Source organism: Hypomesus nipponensis, chromosome 17 (genome assembly GCF_054491055.1).
Source record: "Hypomesus nipponensis isolate SF chromosome 17, ASM5449105v1, whole genome shotgun sequence".
Taxonomy (NCBI): Eukaryota; Metazoa; Chordata; class Actinopteri; order Osmeriformes; family Osmeridae; genus Hypomesus; species Hypomesus nipponensis.
In genome coordinates, this window is record NC_140377.1 from 15,072,165 (window position 1) to 15,096,081 (window position 23,917).

The window sequence follows — 23,917 nt, forward strand, 5'->3', positions numbered from 1 at the left end:
AAATAGATGATATAGTTGACACAGTTCACCGTGTGGGTCAGAAGCTTTCCAACAAGACACGCTACATTATAGAGGGTTTTCATGTCGCGTCATCAGACCGGAAGTCGCCATATTGGAGGCATTCCGCATCACAACAAAGCACAGGCACTGAAGTATATACCGAAAGTCGTCAAGGGAAATGGTTAATTATTGCTGTGTTTCAAGTTGTACCAATAGGACAGATCGAGAAAACATTTGCAATATTATCGACTTACAAAAGTTATTAAAAACCAGGGAGAGGAATATCAGAGATTATCAAAATAAAGGAGGTGCTTGTGGTTGGCAATGCTCATCCAAGATCTACCAGGGAAAAAACACGATTGAGAGTCACTTGGCTACACCTTGAGTATCGCAATGATATCATACAGTTAAGGTTAGGTTGGTTAAAGACGTTATTGCATTACTTACTTTGGCCTTCACAACAGTCGTTGATAACTTTGTACTGAGTCTCCCTCACCCATCCACACACCATCTGGTTATAGGCATCCATACCCTTTGTAGGATTTAAGGCAGGGGTGATTTTAGATGTTTCCCTGTTCCAGCACACCTGATTCAAATGAATAGTCATTACCCGGCTTCCACAGAGCTTGATAACGACCCATTCATTTGAATCAGGTGTGCTGGAGCAGGGAAACATCTAAAACATGCAGGACAGTGGCCCTCGGGGACCAGGATTGGACACCCCTGATTTAAGGTCTTCCGCTGTGTATGGGCTCGGCGAGAAAACCAGGTATAGTTGACTATTTCGGGATATGCAACTGAAGGAAGAATCACCGGGTCGTCGCGGATCCAAGAGGGAGCTAACGCTAAAGGCCATTGCACACTGAGTCCGAAATTTTCGTATGTGTTTTTTTCGTATTCGTCAGCCTAAAATTCGTCACGCACAGACACCTTGCACACTGAGTGCAAAAAACTGAAAGAATACTAAATGGATTCGTCAAGCAGTGGAGATGGTTTTGTTGCCCTCTTTCTTATTAAAAAGAGAAAAATTAGGAGAAATAGGAAATATTGGGTCCATCCAATCCTGAAGTTGCGCAGAGAGGAAGGAGAATTTCATCTCCTTATCAAGGAGCTCAGAAATTATCTGGAGAAATGTAAAATTTAACTCAGAATGTCAGTGGATCACTTTGATGATTTGCTAGAACATAGGATACAAACACACTATTGAAACAAACATTCAATACCACACAATTATTTTGTGTGCTATAATAATAGGCTATATGTATCATTTTAGGTATCTGAGCACTGGGGACTCATACACCACTAGGGATGGGTATCGTTAATTTTTATCGATATCGATACCATTTTTTAGACTGCTTAACGATTCGAGTCTTTATCAATACCACTATCGATACTTTTCTATATCTTAAGTAAAACAGATAGAACAAGGGGAAGGTGTTGCTCTCAGGAGGAGGCTGGCTCTAAGGAGCATATATAGGCACAATGGATCCTGACTGGCTAAATCTAAATCTGTCCACTACAGATGTACTATCCACAACCTGGATGAGTAACTAGACTGTGATTGGTTGGTTGATGAAAAGTGACATTGTCAAGCTCATTGACTTTATGAAAAGTTGTACACGTTTCAACAAAAGGCACCTGATATAGCTAAATGACCAGCTAACCAAACCCAACCCGAAGTTGGGGTGAGCTCACCAGAGGATTGTCCTGCAAAGGCAGCTGGAGTTTGCACCGTTGCGACTCGGACACAGTCGAAGTACTGCATTTTATCTTTATCTGATGCAGGTGCTTTTTCATCGCAGTTGTTTTCCCCCCTTTACAAGAAATTACTTTAGAACATATATTGCACTTTGCTTTGTCTTTGGCTTTAATAAAATGTAGCCAAGCCTTTGACCGTTTCGTGCGTTCTGCCATCGTAGCTAGCAACAAAATGATAAATGAAGCGAAGTAGCGCGTGAGGCAATTAAATTCTTCTTTGTTTAGTTTAAAGGCGGTTGGCAGGCATTTCAATTGAATTAGTCATTTTATTAGTCAAACATTGTATGTTTGTGCACCAGTGATTTGATTTAAATAACATTAATTGTTTCTCGAGACATGAATCAACGTTACATTATATTACTTGGTCTCGATAGCGGTATCGATAAGCTTGGACCTTATTGATATTCGGGTTTTGAGAAATTTGGAACCGGGTCCTTACAGAACCGGTTCTCGATACCCATCCCTATTCACCACCATCGCCAGCAGTTTTCGGTTGGGCATCAGCACTGTAGGGAATTGTGAGGGAGACTTGTGACCAAATCTGGCTGCAGCTTATGGACTGTCGCTACCAGGTGTATCAACTTGTCAGACGCCATTCTGGATTTTGTCGTTCGCTTGTATGGTGGCTCTGAATTGCCAAATAACCTATCAAAATGCTGGCTACGGATGCAAAAAATGCAGAAAATCAAACCCAATCCGAACTTTTTTTTGACGGACGAAAGTATCAGAGACAGTGTGCAAGCACGATTGACATAACTTGAGGTTGTATTTATTTTTTAACACGCGAACATTTTGGATACGAATTTCGGACTCAGTGTGCAAGGGCCTTAACTCGTAGGGATCTGCACCGCCAATAAATCGTAATTTCTTGAAATATCGCGCATTGTCTTGTGGTCCAAGTCCTTCCCTATATGCCTTTGCATCTTGGACGCGTTTTGATGAGCTTTTCGGTTGTTTGGACATGGCTACATTCACTTAAAGTATCCAAAGCGCATAATACTCCACTGTACTCCGTTCAGTTTTTAACACTGAGAGCCTCCACAATGGCTGCGCATCCGGGTTACCTCCCAGAACGTGACATCGGTGAAAACCCTCTATTGTACAGTTTACAAGGACGACGACACAGAGATGTTTTTTGGAAGCTGACGAAGGACTCAACGGTATGTAGAGAGGCTGGGATCAAATTTGTTGAGGATCTAACAAGGGAGGACAGATTGGCTAGAGAAGCCTTGTGGCCACGTATTAGCCAGGCAAAGAAGATTGGAGATAGAAAGCATATTTGAGCGGGCCGTTTGGATTTATCAATGGTAAACGCATCTATGCCTGAGTTTAACATTTGGAACGAGAATTGATGGAAGTTGAACATTTATAAAGGGGGTTGACATTTGAAGAGGGCAAACCTTTAATGATCACAGTCCTGTATCGGCCACGATACAAAAATGCTTCCCCTCCCTCCCTCAGTTACAACGCACTCAATCGTAACTAATAACTTTCTTAGATGGCAACACAAATGATACATCATTGGAAAGCTACGATTCTTGTGCTTCCATTGATATAAACCAATTCAAGCTCAACTCGCAACAGTAAGTACAGTCAACGTCTTTGTCTGGTGACATTTCCTTCAACAAAGCCAGAGAAAAAAGTTTTACTTACCTACCATCATTACTTCGGAATGTTCCAGTTATGCACACAACCCTTCAAAACCTCATCTGCGTAATTCCCAAAGGTCCAAAGTATCTAACCATGTCGAGTAGTTGTCCAAACAATGAATTATATCCGGACATTGCCACGATCTTGTTGCTTCATTCTTCCTTCACCAATATATTTTTTTCAGTCTCTCATGCACGATCGCTCATAGGAGGAGATTTGGGTCGAGTACAAATGCGCGGGTAGTCTTAAAATGGCCGCTACACTCTGTCCTTTCGATTGACACCTTGTTTGACCCAATAGGAGCTTCCATGCCCCGGTGACAGCCCTCTAAAGCCAACTAGGTCTGTGTGTCCCGCCCCCCCCGTCAAATATGAATATATTGTGGTATTATGTTTGACTTTTGATTTTAATTGGGTAAGGCTTCAACCTGTGGTCCAATCCTGTCTTTCAGCGAATACCTACCACCTCTAGGCCTCTTCAGACCTCTGTTTTCAAAGCAAAATCTAGGCAGAAATAGAAACCTTCACTTTCCTTGTGTTCAAGCTTCTATGACTCAACACCAGTGGGACTGACAGGGGTCCTGACAACAAGGAACGTAACTTCAGAGTGTCAGCTTTCAAATGAGTCAATTAACATGCATGTACTCCAAATGGTTCAAAAACAGCTGTCGATTTACTTTGAGTATGCTGTTTATGCTTTTTTAGGCACATTTAACAGGATTCCTAAGAGGTTAATCGTTCTTACACTCGAAGAAAGCAAGTTTCTTGGTTCATCTTTTTTGTTTACTTTACTTTTTGTTTACTGCTGCTCGTTCAATCAGCAAATGTATTTTTTGCAAACCAACTTATCTATTATCTTGTTGAATACAAGGGGTCTAAAGGACAACGTAAAGCGAAAAGCTTTTTTTTTGTTTTGCAAAGGACAGAGAACACAGTTTACTTTCCAACAAGAAACTCACTCAGGCGCCTCTGACGCCACATTCTGGGGGGTATTCGTCGTAGCTCGCTAAACAGTTTAGCAAGCTAATTTTCAGGCTAAGATAAAACACGCCCCTCTTTTTGGTTCGTGGAAGCAAGTTTAGATAAATCACCATAGTAACATATCAATTAGCACTAACCTGCTCGAGAGCAGGCTAACGTAAGTGTAGCTGGATAAGCTTGCCCACCCCCGGAAAATAATTGGCAGCTCCCTTTTTGAGAGACCCAGCTGACCAAGGAGATATATTCTAGTTCGATTAGCTTTCCATACCATTACCAATAGAGTTCTTCGCGATCGCCAAGATCCTTTATTTCACACGGATGAGTTCTTGTTTGAGCGATATCAATTCAGCCGACAAGGATTATTTGCAAGACCTTCTCGGGCCGTAGGCTACATTGCAAATATCACAGTTTTGTGCTTTATGAGCTTATGCTGCTGTATGTGAATATGTAACGCAATGTCTTAAGAAATGTATTATCTGTTGTGCCTGTGCTTTTTATGTTTCACTGTGGGAGAGTGGAAAACGTCATAGATTAATTTTTATATCTTGACGTGAAGAAATTGACAACAAAGCTACTTGAAACTTTTACTGTGCTTCAGACTCTCTGCATAGCCTTGAGGTTTTTCGCGTAAGGTACATTTTTATACAGTATAAGTGATGCAGAAAACATTGGCAAAGCCACAGCATGCGTTGCCGTAAGAAAAGTGTACTTGGCGCTTAACCAGCTGATGAATCAATTCATCATATTCCCAGGCCATGTCCCAGTCAATGAAATCAAAGAGGGATTTACACATAGGCCTACATGCATATACACATATATAGTGTGATATCAGGTAAAATGGGCCATCAGGTAGTGGGATATTTAAGGTTTGAGGGTCCCAGCCCTGACAAGTAACGGGGGATTTGATAGCTTTATGGTTGCTATGGTGGACGGGCCAATAATTCAAACAAGACTGCACCAGAAAGCTGCATGGTAAGTAGCCTGGCATACCAAATCTAACTCAACTATTATAAGGATGATAAATCTATAAAAACAAAAACATGCACATAAAAAACTATGCATAATATCTGTCTTGATGGCATCAATCAGAAATAATGTTGTTAGTTTGGTATATGAACATATTTTTAGAAAAAGTGATGTTTTTCTTGGTGGCCTAATTTACCTTAACCCACTGAGGTAAGATGGGCAACATGGTTTCAGCTAAAATGCACACATACACATGTGTTGGAGTGTGAGGGTGTGTGTGTCACACCATGACCCTCCCCAATCGAAATAATGGTAGTAGATATTTTATGTACAGTGAGTATGGCGAACGAGAAGGAAGCGAGAGGAGAGGAGAGAGGGAGAAGGAAAGGGAGAGAAAAGAGAGGAGGAGCAATGACCAGAGAGGAAAATATACAAAGATAAAACAGGGATGGAAAGGAAGGCCAAACAATTACAATCTGTGGAAAGAGGAGAGGATGAAGGGGGCCTTAGATGAATACATGGAGGGAGAGAAGAAAGGAATTACAGTAAGTGTGCACCTCTTATCATGAGCATGGGGTGTGCCGCGATCCACACTGCAAAAAAATGCAGCAGTGGAAAGGTGACTGGCAGTGAACATGTGTCAGGGCGGAAGCCCTACTTTCCACAGGAGGCGGAAAGGGAGCTTGCTGCCACCCTCAACACATTGGCGCAGAGGGGGTTTCCCTTCACAAAACGTGATTTCCAGCAAGTGGCCTTTGATTTTGCAGCCAAGAACAACATATCTGGTTTCTTCAAGACAGCAGGGAGGGCCGGATATTACTGGTTTAAGAACTTTCTAAAGCACAACCCAGAGCTTGGGATGCGCAAGCCAGAGGTCCTGTCTGCAGCACGGGCTGCTGGACTCAACAAAGAGGTGGTTAGCCAGTGGTTTAACCAGTATGAGAGCCTTTTGGTTGAGCTGGGTATTGAGGGCACACCGTCACATATATATGGAACTGTGACGAGTCTGGGCTTCAGGATATATTTTTTTATTATGGCACATATGAATATGTTTGTTTAATGCAGTTTAAATGTTATGTGGCTGTATAAGCAACTGTGTTTTCAAAATAAAATTGATGATAAATTACTATTTCCCTTTGCAGTTTCACTGGCCCATTTTACCTGAACAGCTGGTCCATTTAACCTGAAACTGCTTATGCAAAAAAAGTTGGCACAGCTGATGTTTCAAGAACTGTAGGGCCTAAATAATTATATTTTATTACATAATTTCAACAAAAAAATATCAAAAACAGTCATAAGTAATCATAAAAACACATGGAAAAGGCATATATGGTATTGTATAGTTGTCCCTAGGATTTACCAAAAAGTGGGCCATTTTACCTGATATCACCCTACATATATCCTCATAAGTGTCCATGAATTCGTATCAATTAGATACTCTTTGGCCTTGTTTTTATACTTATTCTGAAAGAGTTAATATCATTATTTTCGCTAGCAAGATCTCATTCGGTGATTAATTTCAATAAAGCCTACTGCCAGCAGGCACATTTAAAGAAATGTGATCTGATTGATTGGGGTAATAAGGCACTAAAGATGAGCCTATAGCCTACATTTTACCAAAATACGCATTTAGTTTATCGGCCATTTTTTTGCCAAGATGCCTGTCTTGCTCTGGCAGCGGTGGCGGTGTTTGACTTAGCAAAGATAATATGCTTATCGTCTTCGTAGAGACTCATTATAATAGTTTGCTCAGATGGCGAGAATATCACTGATCTCTCTTTCGTCTTTTCCGCCATTATACCGAAGTAGGGCGTGCTCGTGCACTTGCCCTGATAAGTTTAGCCTGATTGAAATTAACCACATGATTTGGATGCGGATCAGCCGTCGACGAACCGATATTTGCGGTTCTAAGTTAGCTCGCTAATGTTAACGGGCTAAAGGGACAAATGATTAACTTAGGTTCAACCCTTACGACGAACGGGCCCCTGGTCAAGTCAGTGGGGAGACAATATTTTGTTCAGCCATGGTACAAATAAATCTGCTGGAGTTGCGATTTGTTTTAATAGGAACCCCTGGAACAGTGGTTACTCACAAAGCTGATAAAGACAGTCATTAGTTGGTAGTTATCATCAGTATAGAAGGCTATTTCCTTATTTTGTTAAACCTTTATGATTATAACAATAATACAGAAAATATAATGTTATTGACAGAGATTACTACGGTGGCCCTGAAGTGCAAAAGACCCCCCCCTAATATGAGTACATCCCCCAAATGAAAACACTCCCCCCGAAAACGAGTCAACTCCCCCCAAATCGGATGACTTGTTCACCTCCCCCCAATACAAAAACACACTCCCCCAAATGGAAACGGCCACCGTAGATTACTGATGTTGTTACTCTCTATAAGGATCTGTATCACACAGATTTGGTTTTGATGGGTGGAGATTTGAATATGGCGCCAGATGACTGGCTTGACAGATGGCCTTCTAAATTGACCAATAATCATTATAATCTAACATTTCAAAGGTTTGTTAATACCCATTCACTTATTGATATTTGGAGAAGTAAAAACCAGGGTCATAAACAGTTCTCATGGGTAAAACCTAATGGGAGTTGCAAGTCTTGAATTGATTTATGGTTATCGACACCTGAAATTGTACAGTATGTATCACAGGTGTCAATATCAAGTGCGCCTTTAACGGATCACTGTTTAGTACGAGTTGATCTGGAACCACAAACTGGTTTTGATAAGCGGAATGTCTATTGGAAGTTTAATGTGGACCTTTAAAAAAAGTAGAGTATTGTGACACAATCAAGAATTTGATATTAGATATTTGATTTGATTCATCAATTGGAAGCTATAGCAATAGATGCAAATTCTTTTAGTATAGTACGAGACAATTTTCAATCCAATTTGGGAAAAAGAGAAATAAAGAAAGGAAGGCGTGTGAACTCAAACTGATCCGAGACATTGATGAATGCTGTAAGGAGATGTCAATGTCGGAAGTAGAGCGATATACATGTATAAATCTGCAATCTAAATTGGATGAGCTATATCTGAATAGAGCGCATGGAGCTTTTGTAAGGTCAAGAGCAAGATGGTTAGAAGAAGGGGAAAAAAACATTTCATAATTCTGTATATTAGAAAAAAGAAGACAAGAAAGGAATGCTGTAAATGTACTCATGATATATGACGTGGAATGTACAGATCTAAAGTTAATATCTGAAGAGGTGTTTAGATTTTATGCATATTTATACTCTTCCTCTTATTCCAGGGTGGATTCAAATGCTTTCTTTGAGAAAATAAAAACGTATATTCCTAAAATTAATACAGAGTTTAAGGCACTATGTGATTCTGAGATTCACCTACAAGAACTAAGTAATGCAGTTACAAGTAGTTCATTAGGAAAGTCTCCAGGTCAAGATGGGTTAACCTCAAATTTTTATAAATTATTTTGGGAGGATATAAAGGATTTATCGTTTTATGCACTGAAGGAATGTATTGAATATAAGACACTGATGCATACAATGAGACAAGGATTAATAACATTACTTCCTAAACCTGGTAAGGATAAAAGTTGCATAGATAACCTTAGACCTATAACCTTACTTAATGTTGATTATAAGATATTTACCCGTGTCATTGCCAATAGGTTGAAAGAGGGTATGTCACAAATTATTAGTGAATCGCAATCTATCTATCCATAACAACATCAGATTAGTTTTAGATTTGTTAGACTATAGGGATAAAATTGAAGATGAGGGTTTTATTCTGTTTTTAGACTTTTGTAAAGGATTTGATAGAGTGGAACATCGTTTTATTTTGAAAGCATTGGAAAATGTTGGTTTTGGTGAACATTTTCAGAAGGTGATAGGAATGTTGTATGATGATATAAATAGTTCAGTACTATTAACACTGGGTGCATGCAAAAGATTTGAGGTGAGGAGGGAAATTAGGCAGGGGTGCCCAGCCTCACCTCTTCTCTTCAGAACTATTACAGAACTATTGGAAATTTGGATAAAGCAAAAGGACACTATTCAACAATTGAATGCTGGCAGATGACACAACCCTTTTCCTTAAGAATGCTGCACAGATACCAACATCTTTGGAGGCCATTTCGGTCTTCTCAAAGGCTTCAGGACTATGCCTAAATTTGAAGAAATGCTAGCTAATGGCAATACATGATACACCATTTACAGCTATACATAACATACCTACTAAGAATGAAGTAAAATATTTGGGAATTAATATTTCTAAGGATTTAGATCATAGGACAACATCCAATATTGAAAGTATTTTGAAGAAGAATAGGACAATTCTGAATACATGGTTACAAAGGGACTTATCTATATTCGGTAGGATACTATTATCTAAGATGGAAGGCCTTTCGAGACTCATTTATCCAGCGTACTCTTTGGCTGTCCCTGATAGAATGATCAAAACAATTAACCAACGCTGGGCTTCCGCGTGATTTTGTACTATAAGAATACTATTTCTTGGTATTTGCTTGGCAAAATTGCTAGCCAATTTTCATCATACGTTTCATCCACCACATTCCTTGTTTAAGTTTAACCTAATTCCCACATTTCCTCCTTCAAGATTAATAGTTTTGTTAGATTGTTTGTTCATTCATTCATACAGTAGGCTATGCCAGAGATGTAGGGGTGAACTAGCCAGTGAACTAGCCAAATAAATTGAAACATTTTATGATGTAGGCCGAAAATTAGGTTTCCCCTCTTTGAAAGACCAGCCACCTTAGATTTTTTTTTCTGCTCATTTACCACTCAAAATACTAAGAGTGGAGAGTAGATAGTAGATAGTAGAAATAGTTGTCTTCTCATTTCCCCTGCAAGGGAAATGGTGATCAGCAGCATCATAGTTGAATTAAAACAAATACATTTGGCAGACCGGTGTAAAAATTGACCTGATCTCTATGACTTAAATGTCATTTAAAGTTTTTCCGTTCTCGTGATATTTTCAGGCATTTAGTCTACTCATATTGCATTCATTCATTAATAAAGAACCCCCTTTGAAGCTTATTCTAACAACGACGTTACCGGCAGGAGCTCTCTCAGATGGAATTGCAATTCAAACAGTACCATCTGCTAAGTAAGGGATATCCCGCTTATTACACGGCTACTTGCCAACAAAATTACTCAACACAGTGTGTCTTTATACAATTTATTTGTTACCATTCGTAGTGTTGATCAGCAGAGAAATAGTTTGCCAAAGACGTTGAACTTCATAGACGTTGAACATTCTTTAGGCTTCAAATCAGCTGACGTCGCTATGCAACGGAGTACGCTGGGGTTGAAAAGTGACCGGACTACTTGCAGAGTGCTACGAAAGATGGGAATCAGAAGCAAAAAGGCAATTTTCCTTGACAGCGGTCAAATATGCATAGCAACGGTCAAATATGAGAAAATTGTTCACCGCAGAACGTTGGGAAGCCCCATTCAAGTGAATGGAGCATTCTACAGCATTAAGAACAGCCGTGTAATAATTAAGCAATAAGGTACGAGAGGCAGTACATTATCGTCAATAATGTACGGGTTCCAGGGTGTTGTTAGCAAACAAAACGGCAAACCCTGGAACCAGTACATTATTGACAATAATGTACTGCCTCGAGTACCTTATTGCTTTTATAATACGGTTACCAGCGAAATTATAAATAGTAAATAAATTGTAAGCTGCCTTTCAGCACAAAATAGTTATAGACAACAAACGTTGTGTATCGCATTTCAGTAGCCGAGAGAAAATAGTCCCGTTCGTGTGGTTGTTGCTATGCAACGGACAAACAACATTGTGAACTTCACGTTTGTTAGCCTAGCTAGATCTTGCACCATTTCATTCATTCTCAATGCTCATTTTATAAAAGTTGCCTTCAAACTGACAACGACAATGGGACACTTTCGATAAAATAATATTTAATTTAAATTTGTGCTGTCAGTTTAACGCGTTATTAACGGCGTTAACGCAAACCCAAATTAACGGCGTCAATTATTTTATCGCGCGATTAACGCTCTTTTTGGCCTAGCAAACTTTGTAGTTTTTTTCACATGCTGTTGGCAACAACTACCGACGTTAGAAAAACTACAACACCACACCGGATCTAGCTAGACCGGAAACAAAACAACAGGCACGCCAAACACTCGTTTGGCTTGCGAGCTGGCTAAAGAGTAGTAGCAGAGCCCGTTTACGGATATTAGACATTCTCTGGTAGTAGGCTAACGTTACGTTTTGAGTGGATGACGAGCGCGAGATGCCGAAATGGATGCCAATAAGATTCTGAATGGAAACTTTGCTTTTAAAAAGTTGCCAAATGGTTCTATTGACAAGACCAGTGATCTGTGTGTTTTGTCGTTGTAAACTGACCTATCATCGCAGCACGTCCAGTCTGAAATACCACTTGATGGCCAAGCACACAGCTGATGCGAATTCTCTGCCCCCTCGTCAAAGCCAGGCGATTGCAATGTTGTTTTCAATAAAAAAAAATATTTGCACAAAGCAATCCGAACCACTTTTCTATGTTGATAAGAGCATTAACATTTGAAAAAAGATTGGGACAAAAAGAAATCAGGGACATTTAGAATAGATAAAAATGTGCGATTAATTGTGATTAATCGCGAGTTAACTATGACATTAATGCGATTAATCGCGATTAAATATTTTAATCGTTTGACAGCACTAATTTAAATATCAGGCCTAAACATTTTAAATCAATCATAAATGTTTCGTAGGCACTGGGTATATGCTAGCTAGCTAGCCTACAAATGCTGTAAACTAGTTACAAGTGACTTGGGACTCGATAGACTAACATTAGGCTAGGTTAAGGTTAGCTTATGTTGATTTGGATATCTTCATGTGCATCCGTGGAAAACGTTGTTTTAAGAAGCCACGACCAGGTCATGTAATTGCGTGGCTACGAAGCTAAAATTAAATAAGTGGATATCTAGTTAGAAACTTTAGGCTAGACCTGAGCTTCCGTCCAACGTTTCAGTAGCTAGACCAGCTAGTTAGCACTGATAGCACAGGACAGTGCAATATTATTGCTCAAAAATTAACCGACTGTTGCTAGTCTAGCTTGATAATAAACTGCTGAACACCAGTACTTGTAGACAGTCTTTTTCTTCAGCAACCTCTTAGTTATTTTAAGTGCGCAATATGGAACGCTCCCTTTTTAAGGTAAAGGCGTACAGTACTTTATTGCTCAATAATGCACACCCATCAACCATCAGAATGCTTGATTTCATCCACTCGTATTATAAGACATAATAAAGTTTAGCCATAGCTGTGGCATTGAAGACAGTACTGTAACCTAATACTACACTGCCAGTGGGCGAGCCGAGTCTGTGACTTTGAGGCTAACGTCAAAACAAGACGCGGTCTCACTCAAATTCCAAGTTTTACACAAATAACAAACTACTGACCCGCTGGCTGTCTTCGCAATCGCCATATCTTTAAAACACTGCTGTCCACTTAGATGTAGAATTGACCCTGGCACGAAATTAAGAAAATACTCACCAGACGCAGATTGACAGTTGACTGTCAACACTGTTGACTTGTTGCTTCTGCAATCGTCAATGAAGGCTGACAGGCTCTCACGTGGCAAACAAATCAAAGTTTTTACAGCAACCTATATTAAAATCTCACCACCTGGCTGTTTTCACAATAGTCATATCGTCATAACATTTCCCTCTTTCAGTTTTTTAGTGTAAAATTGAACTATAAAATTAGCAACAAAAAATACTACTATGACGCTTTCTAGCATGGCTGCCACCTAAAAGACGAGGCGGTCTCACGGGCGACCTGCACTCGCTCAAATTTCAAAAACCGTCAAGACCTAAATCAGAAATGCGAGATTGCAGTTCCACTCAAAATCGCATTCTCTACAAAGCCAAATGGTTGTGATTTTTGTGGGTGGTATTTTTCACTCGTAATCCAAGCTCCAATTTGTGAGCTAGAAAGTCTATCACGTTGCGTCATTGCTAATGTGTGTTGACGTGGTGACGTAGCTTGCACAGATTACCCTTCGTCGACAAAAGGCACTTTGTCGCCACAAAAACGTTGTAACCTCCTAAACTGTGCAACGGAACGTAAATCCAAATACAAGCAACTCAATCGCTACCAAGACGAAATGTTTGACACCTAAGTTGTCTATGTAGTCCAAATATTGACAAAGTTTTAGGGGGGCAAAAATAATAATAATAATAATATATATGTGAGATAACAATGGTTTGTGCTCGCCGAAGGCAAGCACACCCCAATGACAGGTGTGTACTAATTAAAAATAATTTCAAAGAATGGAAGGAACAAGGGATATGGTCTGTTCAACATCTTATGGATGCTTGTGGTAACATGTTGGATTATAATGAGTTTAAACTTAAATATAATGTACTGATAGAGAATTTTATACAGTGATTAAGGCAATTCCACCAGCTCTTATTTGTATTATCAGGGGGTCCTTAACATTCAGAGCTAGTACCTAGATTAAACTGAGAATTGAGGAGTGTTCTTTTTTGGACAGAAAATGCAACAACCAATTCATAAGATCCTTTCTAACTGTAGAATGTTTTCCCTCATCTTTAAAAAGAAGATATATGTTAACCCTCGTGCTGCCTTTGGGTCACATGACCAAAAGGTTCATAACGAACCATCGTTGTGTTTACCCAAGTTTACCCAATACAAAAGCAAAACAATTTTTTTCTTTTAACCTTCGCAATGTGGGGGGTCTGAGACAGCCCAACGGTTAAAAGAAAATGCTTCACTTTGTTTTTGTATGCGGTAAAGTTCTCGCAAACGGCGGTGGGTCACAACGACTGATGGGTCAGAATGACCCGAGGAGAACACAAGGGTTAAAAGATTACACTAGCAGTGAGAAGAAAAGAATCAGGAGTAAATATCTACTTTTCCCTATATCTCCTAAGACAAAGGAAGTACACTGTAAGATTTTCAATGATACTTATCCCTCATGAATTTCTACGCCTTAGATTTAAGGTAGGCTCAAATGAATGTAATTTCTGCAAGATAGAGATAGAAACTACTGAACATTTGTTCTTTTCCTGTAATAGATCTGCCTTATTCTGGAAGGATTTTCAAAATTGGATATTAGATAATAATTTAATTATGCCACCACTAAATTACAGTTATGTCATATTTGGGTTTATAATGGAGGACAACATTTTTTAATTTCTATTTAATAATACTGGCAAAATATTTCATGCACAAATGTAAATGGTTGAAAGCCCCTCCCATGTTTAGAAGATTCTTAAATGGGGTGTCACTTTATTTAGATTCGCTTACGTTTCTTAAATCTTCAAATGCCCTACATCTACACAAACACATGTTGGTTTTGAAACTTGACTGGACCCCTGAGAGAAGTTAGCATTGGTGAAATGTGTTATTGATTGTATATTATGTTTTTTGGTTTGTTAATGCATCTATGTTTACTCACATACTGTATCTGTACCTTGTGTAATGATTTATGTTTGCAATAAAAAAATAATAAAATAATAAAAAAAAATGTTTTAAAAAGTTTCCCCGAGAGTGGCAGTTCCAATAGGGTCCAATTGCAGTGCTACCTCCTCAGGCCCCTGTAAACCGGAACTCTCTCCTCAGGCCCCTTTTTTCATGTGTATCCGAGGTATTAGTGCCACCGTTGGTCGGAGGATACTGTAGGCTATTTATATTAATAGGCTAACTTACATTGAACTTCGGTTTTAGCATAAGTCAATAGTGTTTAACATAGCGGAAATTAGCATTGCGGCTAGCATTACGTATTGCTAACATTACGAATATGATCACTGTTCTGCCCCTAGCATGCATAGCGAATAGGTTTGGCAGTTTAGCGTCATCTAGTGGTCATTATAGAATATCAAATTTTTTCCATTGGTCATTTGCAGCAGCAACAGCTGGCTCGTGTTATTGTTATGTGTTATTTCATTTTTCAAGGTTGATAATACAAACAACACTACTCTCTTAATCTGAAATCAATATCTATCCTTTTATTTATGTTAAATGTTGCTTCATCAATCACCACCTCAATTATAGGGATGTGTAATAATAGTACTAAACATATATTCCATATCCCATTAACGTAGGATTACGGCACAGTGTTCATGGGAAAATTAGGCTTGCAGGGGGATAAATTAACAATAACCATGCCGAGAACATAGCCTTATGTATCATTCATGAAATGCCTCATGTATCACCAGCCAAACTGGCTAGTGAGTTTTCATTAACCGCCGCCAAAATGAAATTTTGCCCGCATTTGGCGGGTTGGCGGGTGTTAATTTAGAACCCTGTACGTAATGCTAGCCGCAATGCTAATTTCCGCTTTGTTAGTCAACACTATTGACTTATGCTAAAACCAAATTTCAATGTAAGTTAGCCTATTAATATAAATAGCCTACAGTATCCTCCGACCAGCGGTGGCGCTAATACCTCGGATACACATGAAAAAAGGGGCCTGAGGAGAGAGTTCAGGTTTCAGGGGCCTGAGGAGAGAGTTCCGGGTTAGAGGGGCTTGAGAAGGGAGCACTGCAATTGGACCCTTCTCGAGAGTTCTCCCTATTTTAGACATTCTCTGGTGAAACTAACCTGCTCGCTAGCAGCTTTCCCATGCCAAACTCTGCGTTTCTACCTATCCTCTCCCACTTTCTAAGCCTGCTAGCGTTGGCAGACATGGGATATCCTTTCCTGGTTCATCCGAGCAATCTCGAACAAAATTTGATTTGCTTAGTTATATGCCGGGAGACGATATTAAGACTGAGATTTGATGTGCTTTAATTCCTTGATGAAAACCCAAGTTAACGTTACAGTTACCTGTCACAATCTGTAATTTTATTTAGCAACATTCTAAGCCCTTGGGCCTTCATCACTAATGTTGCACTCAGAAGTCAGAACTGACCAAATGCTTTTTCACACTGAAAGACAAATAATTGAATTTGTATTTGGTCTTATTCATCGCCTATAAATAAAAATCTAATGAGTATTTTTATTGGCTATTGTTCCTACAATTTACATGATTCACTATTTACCATCCTGTAACTGGTGTTTCAGCAAATCTATCTCAAGATTGTAGGGCAGGGGTGCTCAATTAGAAACTCAAAAGGTCCACTCACCAAATTTCCATTCAGTCGAGGGTCCGGAACGGACCTTAATTTATTTTTCTGGCCCTTACCTCTCCCATTGACTCCCATTCAAAATTGACTTAGGTTTAGGTACAGTGCCCATAGCCTGGCTCTGCCCTCCTACGTACTTCCGCTCGATTTGGATTTCGCTTCTGAACTAGGTCTGGGAGCTAGGCTCTGAAGTCGGTTTTCAGAAACACATTTTTTGTAGGTCCAATCAGCGAACCGAGGGAGTGGTTGAGAACGATGACGTTAATGTCGTCGACTAGTTTCAGTCATGGCGGCGGAGAAAGATATGAGCGAAGCTATTCTGCGGTTGTGGCAACACTGCCGAATATCCATAAGTTAAAGCCGGAGCAATCACATTCCTTGCTGAGTTTTGTTGGTGGCCATGATGTTGTGGCCCTCCTCCCCACGGGGTTCGGGAAAAGTTTGATTTTCCAGCTACGGCAGCTAGCTCCGTTACAGTTATGGTGAAGGAGTTGGCTAAGGCGAAAGCTTGCGATTGGTTATGGCAGATCAGAGTGGCTCTGGGCAAATCCAATAGTTTTAAACTTCAACAGAGGACCCACCTTCAAGGAAGTTAACGCTTGTCAATGGAGCGATCCCAGACCCTCTGTACAAATGAAATGTATGAGGGTCTGGTTAGGACCAGGCTACAGTGCCCGTGCCCCTGGGCATCTTTCTCCCATAGACCAGAGTTTTGGGGGTAATTTTGTTCAGTGTCTATGCTTTGTGTCATAGTGACGTTTTCACGTTAGCTCTACCACTTTTGACAAGGGCAACCGTCTCATTGCAGATTAAACACATCGGCTTTGTGCTCCCCACCGGCAACACAAATGCGTTCTTGTCAGTCCCTTCTGTCTGAAATTTGTGATTTTTCAGAAGGAAGAACAGGTAGGCTAGCTACCGTTAGCAAATCAATTAGCCTGCATTGTTGCCAATGACAAACACAACCTGCGTGACCCACAGAGGTTGCGGCCAACGTTGAGTGAGTGAGTTGTCATGGTGATTGCTATTACAGCTCCTGATTGGATCTTTGGATTGGACACAGAAAATAGAAACCACATCTAGTAGGACAACCATAAATATAATAAATAGCGTAAAGGCTATAAAAAATGTGCTGGTTAAAATGGAAACGTTCCATCAAAATGAATTAACTACATTGGCTAAACATTTTTTGGCTAAAGGTCCGGGTCCGGATAGGAAGCCTCCGGGGTCCGGACTCGGACCGCGGTCCGCCATTTAGTGACCCATGTTGTAGGTAGTCAATATTGGCCAAACAACTGATACTAATTCCCCTATGGTTTGAAGGAAGATGGGAAACTGAACAGTCTATTAACATTAACCAAATAATGCCAATACCAATGGAATTACGGTTATTTTACTCTATGGGTTAAATCAGAGCAAGAATGGTCAAAGGTTAAATAATATAACCATTTAATCATATTGCAAATGAATTAAATCAATGAAGGTTAACTCTTGCCTACTATACCATGATTATTGTAAACCAGAGATAGAAAGCAAGAGGTGAGGAAGAAGGAGTAGGACAAGCCAGAGCGGAGGAGAAGGTCTCAGGAGATCAAGTATCCACAGAACAATGCTTCACAATTCCTTTTATACCCAAGAACAACTACAATCACGCCACAATCTTGAGCCTTACATATCAACATGACTAGCAATGCTACAGTAAGTTACACAATGATGTGTGAGAGCCATCTGACATGAGACTCCATCCAGTAACTCCATATTTTACCATATGAAAGGTGGGGGCAGGTTGATAGCCTTACAAGATCAGCCTTTCTTCAAGTACACCATCTCTTGGTCAAAATAGAATATTCAGAAAATTCAACAATTAATATTCATATAGGTTATTGTTCCTACTATTAACATCACCTGTGACCATGCATCCTCCTGTAACTGGTGTTCCAGTAAATCTTTTTCAAGATTAGCCTTTATTATTCTACCCTAAATAGGCCTACACCAGTTAGGCTTCTACCCTAAATAGGCCTACTGACCACTCTTGGTCAGTCTTTGACACTTTTTTCATGAGATGCAGTTTGTACAACTCATTTACTTGCAACTGGGAATACATGAGATTACATTACATTTCACAGTTCCACATGTAGAATTAACCTGCCATTAAATGAACATCTCACAGCATCCATGCCTGTTGTCAGAATTTGCTAATAGTTTTTATATTCATTATTCTCATAATGTCAGTGTAACTGACAATTCCACACAAGCCTGTAAATAAAAGTACATGGAGAGAGAACATACCAGTAGCTACCATACATAATTCTCTGCATCCATTTCTGCGGCAGCAGTCATTAATGTCTCTTCATCTTAATCATCATCCTTTGATGAAAAGCATTCTGTTGAGGGAAACTGCTACTACAAGTTGAAATAGGCACAAATTGATATTTAAACTTTTATCTCAAATATGATTAAAACCATGGTGACGTTGAGGCTCCAATCAAAAGCGTGTAAGCAAAATATGTATGAACTGTTTGTAGTATGTTTTTATATGTAATATAACATTGAACATGCTATTTTATTAAGTCCACCACTTTTTCCATGTGTTCAGATTGTGTTCAGATTGACCATGAACACGAAATAAAACGTATCTAAAATGTGGTGAAGTAGGACGTTTTTTGTCATCGGGTGCCATGGTGAATCCTAGTATCGGAGCTCCATAGATGTTGGCTTTTGGTAGTATTCATGCACGCGCTAAACTCAGAGTTGCCGTACTCAGTTGAATTAATTAATTCATATTAGCTTTTCTGGAACCGAGTTTTCTGAAATTCCCATTTCAAAGTAACTCAACTCAGAGTTCAGGGTTAGGGTCAGAGTTTGTTGAACCCTCTACCTGGAATACCCCCCTGGATTCAAATGAATGGCTGTTATCAAAATCGGCAGAAGCCGGATAATGACCTTTCATTTTAATCAGGCGTTCACTGCAAAAATACCTGATACGCAGGTTTTCTGTACATGTGTGAGGCTGTCTCTTGCTGTGGTCAAGAAGTCACCCAGCGGGTCTCGGACAATACACATATAGATGGAGTCAGAGACAATACACATATAGTGGAGTCAGATGGCTGAGCGGTGAGGGAGTCGGGCTAGTAATCAGAAGGTTGCTGGATCGATTCCCCGCTGTGCCAAATGACGTTGTGTCCTTGGGCAAGGCACTTCACCCTACTTGCCTCGGGGGGAATGTCCCTGTACTTACTGTAAGTCGCTCTGGATAAGAGCGTCTGCTAAATGACTAAATATAGATAGGACAATGTGCACTTTCACCTTTGGAAAGAGCAACCTGCAGAAAATAGTACAAACGATGAGTGATGACTGAACCACCTGTGTATTGTTCTTCATATGCCTTAAGTTGTGGAATGTGTACCGTTTAAGGACATGTTTTGGTGGTTACTATATTTGTATGGTTTAGCTCATGCATATAATGTTCATCTGAGAGACATGTTTGTCAGTCATGCCAACCACTTTGCCTGTCGTGGTGACCTGATCCGAGCAGCTCGATTAATAAACAAAGTCAACTATTTTTCATTGTGGTGCGTTCCTTGGCCCATCCTCCGACAGAAAATCATCTAACAAATTGGCGTCACGAAACAGGTAATCTTCAGCCAGAGACCAGGTGAGCAGATTTTGATTGTAATTATCAAATGGTCATGTTGATTTCTGCTTACCTGTGAGGACTGGCTGACTATAGTAACGAACCTGGGCAATTTTTAAAGGGGACATGATGATTTCTGTACGGGAGAAAGGCGGGAAGCACGACTTTAAGATTGTGAATTAATAGAAAATTGGAAAACTATCTTATTTCACTCGATGACTGCTAATTATTTGTAATATGAGAAGGCCTAAATAGTTGCTTGGGGAGCAAACAACTACGGGACAGATACAGGACAAATACCGTCAGCAAAAGTTAATTTTGGCTTTAAAAATTGGTTATAGTTTGGTATCTGCGTAGAAGCGGTGAAAGGCCATTGTTTGTTGTCATGGTGACGTATGGGCCGTAAAATCTTTTTTCCAATACTTGGTTAGAAAGGTCTGTAATTTAAGGGCAGGATTCCCGGTACTGTAAAGTCCATTTAACAAGTCTCGTTGGTTCGAACTATATAAAAACTTGCGTTGAAAGATACGTTATTTATGTGTAAGACTCGAGCAATTTTCCCCAAGGACTGAAAACATATAATGAATTACAGTCATTCAAGGGCTAAATTTCGGAGTAAGAGAATGTCTTCTTAACCTTTAGAGGAGTGAGTTCTAAATATTACCGACGCTGCCACCAGAGTGAGTTAATTTTTCAAAACGAAAGCTAGCTAGCTTTAGTTAGCTTCCGTTACCTAGCAACCTAACATAATATTCGTAGCAATGCTACTACCTGCTAGTGTTACTTGTTAGCCTCCTAATTGTAAATTTGTAAGCCATACTATAGCGTTTGTCATATAGTTTTTGTCTATCGGAAAATAGTCGGTTGGAATGTTCAGAACCATATGTGTGACGGTACTCTGTGGGGCCTACTTTCGAACGATCACATATACGTGATGCTACTAATTAACGGGTTAAAACATAATTAAAGATTAAAGCTAAATAGGGAGTCAGATGGCTGAGCGGTGAGGGAGTCGGGCTAGTAATCAGAAGGTTGCTGGATCGATTCCCCGCTGTGCCAAATGACGTTGTGTCCTTGGGCAAGGCACTTCACCCTACTTGCCTCGAAGAGAATGTCCCTGTACTTACTGTAAGTCGCTCTGGATAAGAGCGTCTGCTAAATGACTAAATGTAAATGTAAATACACAAATGTAAAAAAAAAAAAAAAAAAAAAGTTTGACTTTGGATATTAATATATTAACAATATTATCTTATAAAAGTGCATGTAAACATGGGGTACCACACCAGTAAGTCAAATTTGCCATTAGTAGGTTAAATTTAAGACTGAGAAAGATTTGCCCCGTAAAGAACGTAAAGTTTATGTCTAAACTTTTGAAGACCAATCCACATTTAAAGCAAGTTCCAAATAAGAGTTTAACAGAAATGTCCCCAAGAGAATGGATGCTCACTAAAGTCGGATTATTTTACGTAGAACCTTATTTGACTAATCTGTATGAATGGACAGACAGACAAATACCGCTTGAGGGCACATTTGCAGATTGCTCGAAAATATCTTATTGATAAGGGTTAGGGTTAGCCTGCCAATATTGCTAAAAAAGAAAGAAAATTTGAAAAAAAGCTAAGGAAATTCACAAACTTTGCAATGGAGCAGAATAGTTCCCAAATTGAGCTGTCTGCTCAGCCTGGTTCAAACACAAACTCTGCAAGCGCTGTTAACTCCCTGTACCCTCAGGTATCCAATTTCAACGGCCCCCCTGCTTATGACTATGAGATGGATAACGATATTTACGACTGGTTGTTTTTAGATTCCGGCTTTGTCGGACGGCCTAAAACACAGAGTTGTCCCCGCGCTACTGCAACGTATGTCTTCCCAAGGGGCATCTCAGGGCGAATAGTGGAAAAATGGCGAGTATAGGTTACAGGTGACTGATAACTCGTGCATCATTGGTAATTGTGATGGGAATTCAAGTTGATTCCAGATTGATTAAAAGGGTGCAAGCTTATCAGACATTTGTTCAGTGATTTAGTGTGTTGAAAATGGTAACACCATTTCCAAAAACAGAAGAGGGGGGACTGATACGCGGGTTTTCTATACATGTGTGAGGTTGTCTCTTGCTGTGGTCAAGAGGTCACGCAGCGGGTCTCGGACAATACACATATAGATAGGACAATGTGCACTTTCACCTTTGGAGCAAGAGCAAGAGCAACCTGCAGAAAATAGTACAAACGATGAGTGATGACTGAACCACCTGTGTATTGTTCTTCATATGCCTTAAATTGTGGAATGTGTACCGTCATATTTTGGTGGTTACTATATTTGTATGGTTCAGCTCATGCATATAATGTTCATCTGAGAGACATGTTTGTCAGTCATGCCAACCACTTTGCCTGTCGAGGTGACTTGATCCGAGCAGCTCGATTAATAAACAAAGTCAACTCTTTTTCATTGTGGTGCGTTCCTTGGCCCATCCTCCGACAGAAACAAGACATCTAACAAGACCCTATCATATTTAAGTGCAAAAATATTTGTTATTATGGCTTATGCCTCAAACTGCCACTAAAGTAAGGCAATTTCACTTGATAGGAATTCTTAACCTTTAGATGCATGAGTTCTAAATATTTCCAACGCTCCCACCAGAGTGAGTTCTTTTTCTGAAACGGAACCTAGCCAGCTTTAGTTAGCTTCCATTACCTAGCAACCTAGCATTATACTCGTAGCAATGCTACTACCTGCTAGGGTTACTTGTTAGCTTCCTCCTTGTACATATTGAAGCCATACTATAGCGTTCGTCATATAGTTTTTATCGGAAAATAGTCAGCTGGACTGTTTAAAATCACACATGTGCGACGCTACGCTATTGCTCCTGCTTTTGAACGATCACAATTTTAAATAACGTGTCGTTTACTTAAATGAAGTCACTGGATAAGCCATTTATAGTAGAAACAAGTCCAGCTAGATTTCAAATCCCAAAACAAGATGTTGAGGTTTTGCAGTGTTGGAGGAGGGAAACATCTCAAATATATACGACAGTGGGCCCTGAAGACTAGGGCTGAATACCACTGCTGCTAGATGTTCATCGTGAACCTGCGTCGTGGCTCTTACCTGAGCCGGAGAGGCCGCTGTGCTCAGCCGGAAGGTCGCTGACACCCTGATGGGCTGTCTGTGGGATGGCGGTAGTCCCTTCCGTTGCCATGGCGCCGTCGCTGCCCGTCGAGCCCATGCTGGCCACGCTGCCCGCCAACGACACGCTGTCCCCTTGTCCTGACTCCTGGTCCTGGAGCCCCTCCTCCCCAGCAGGGAAGTCTGAATCCAGGACACCTGAGATGCACACATACAGGAAGAGGCACACACACAGAGGAACACAAAACATTTTTTTATGAAAATGAATAAATGTACACACACACACACACAAAGTGAGACAGACTCCATTATAAAGGTGCAACCATTGTGTATGTTGTACAACATTGAAACATGGATTAAGTGTATCAGGGCTCCAGACTAACTTTTTTTACTAAGAGTACTATAGCCCCTAACTGAAAGATTTAAGGGCATAGGCAGAACATTTAAGGACACACACCTTAAATCAACTTGCACTGCAATTTTTTAAATGTTCCCCATTTTAAATGTATTACTGATAATGTGCAGTTTTATTTTAGTTCACAGTTGGGCTGTGCGATATGACCAAAATCTAATATCCTGAAATACCGTATTTTTCGGAAATAAAGCTATGATCTATAACCCGATTTTACATTTTTTTTGTGGTGGTGAGGCTTGTATTTCGAAGCGGTGTATAGAACGTTTTTGTA

General features: G+C 40.0%; 1 protein-coding gene across 2 annotated transcripts in view; it reads right to left on the reverse strand.

Moving 5' to 3' along the window:
- Positions 1 to 23,917, reverse strand: part of LOC146253672 (C-Jun-amino-terminal kinase-interacting protein 4-like) — a 138,313-nt gene that overhangs the window by 18,016 nt on the left and 96,380 nt on the right. For both annotated transcript variants that reach the window (XM_084678627.1, XM_084678626.1), the window contains one exon: positions 23,214 to 23,429. In XM_084678627.1, the coding sequence (XP_084534753.1) occupies positions 23,214 to 23,429 (216 nt within the window). The remainder of the gene's footprint in view (positions 1 to 23,213; positions 23,430 to 23,917) is intronic.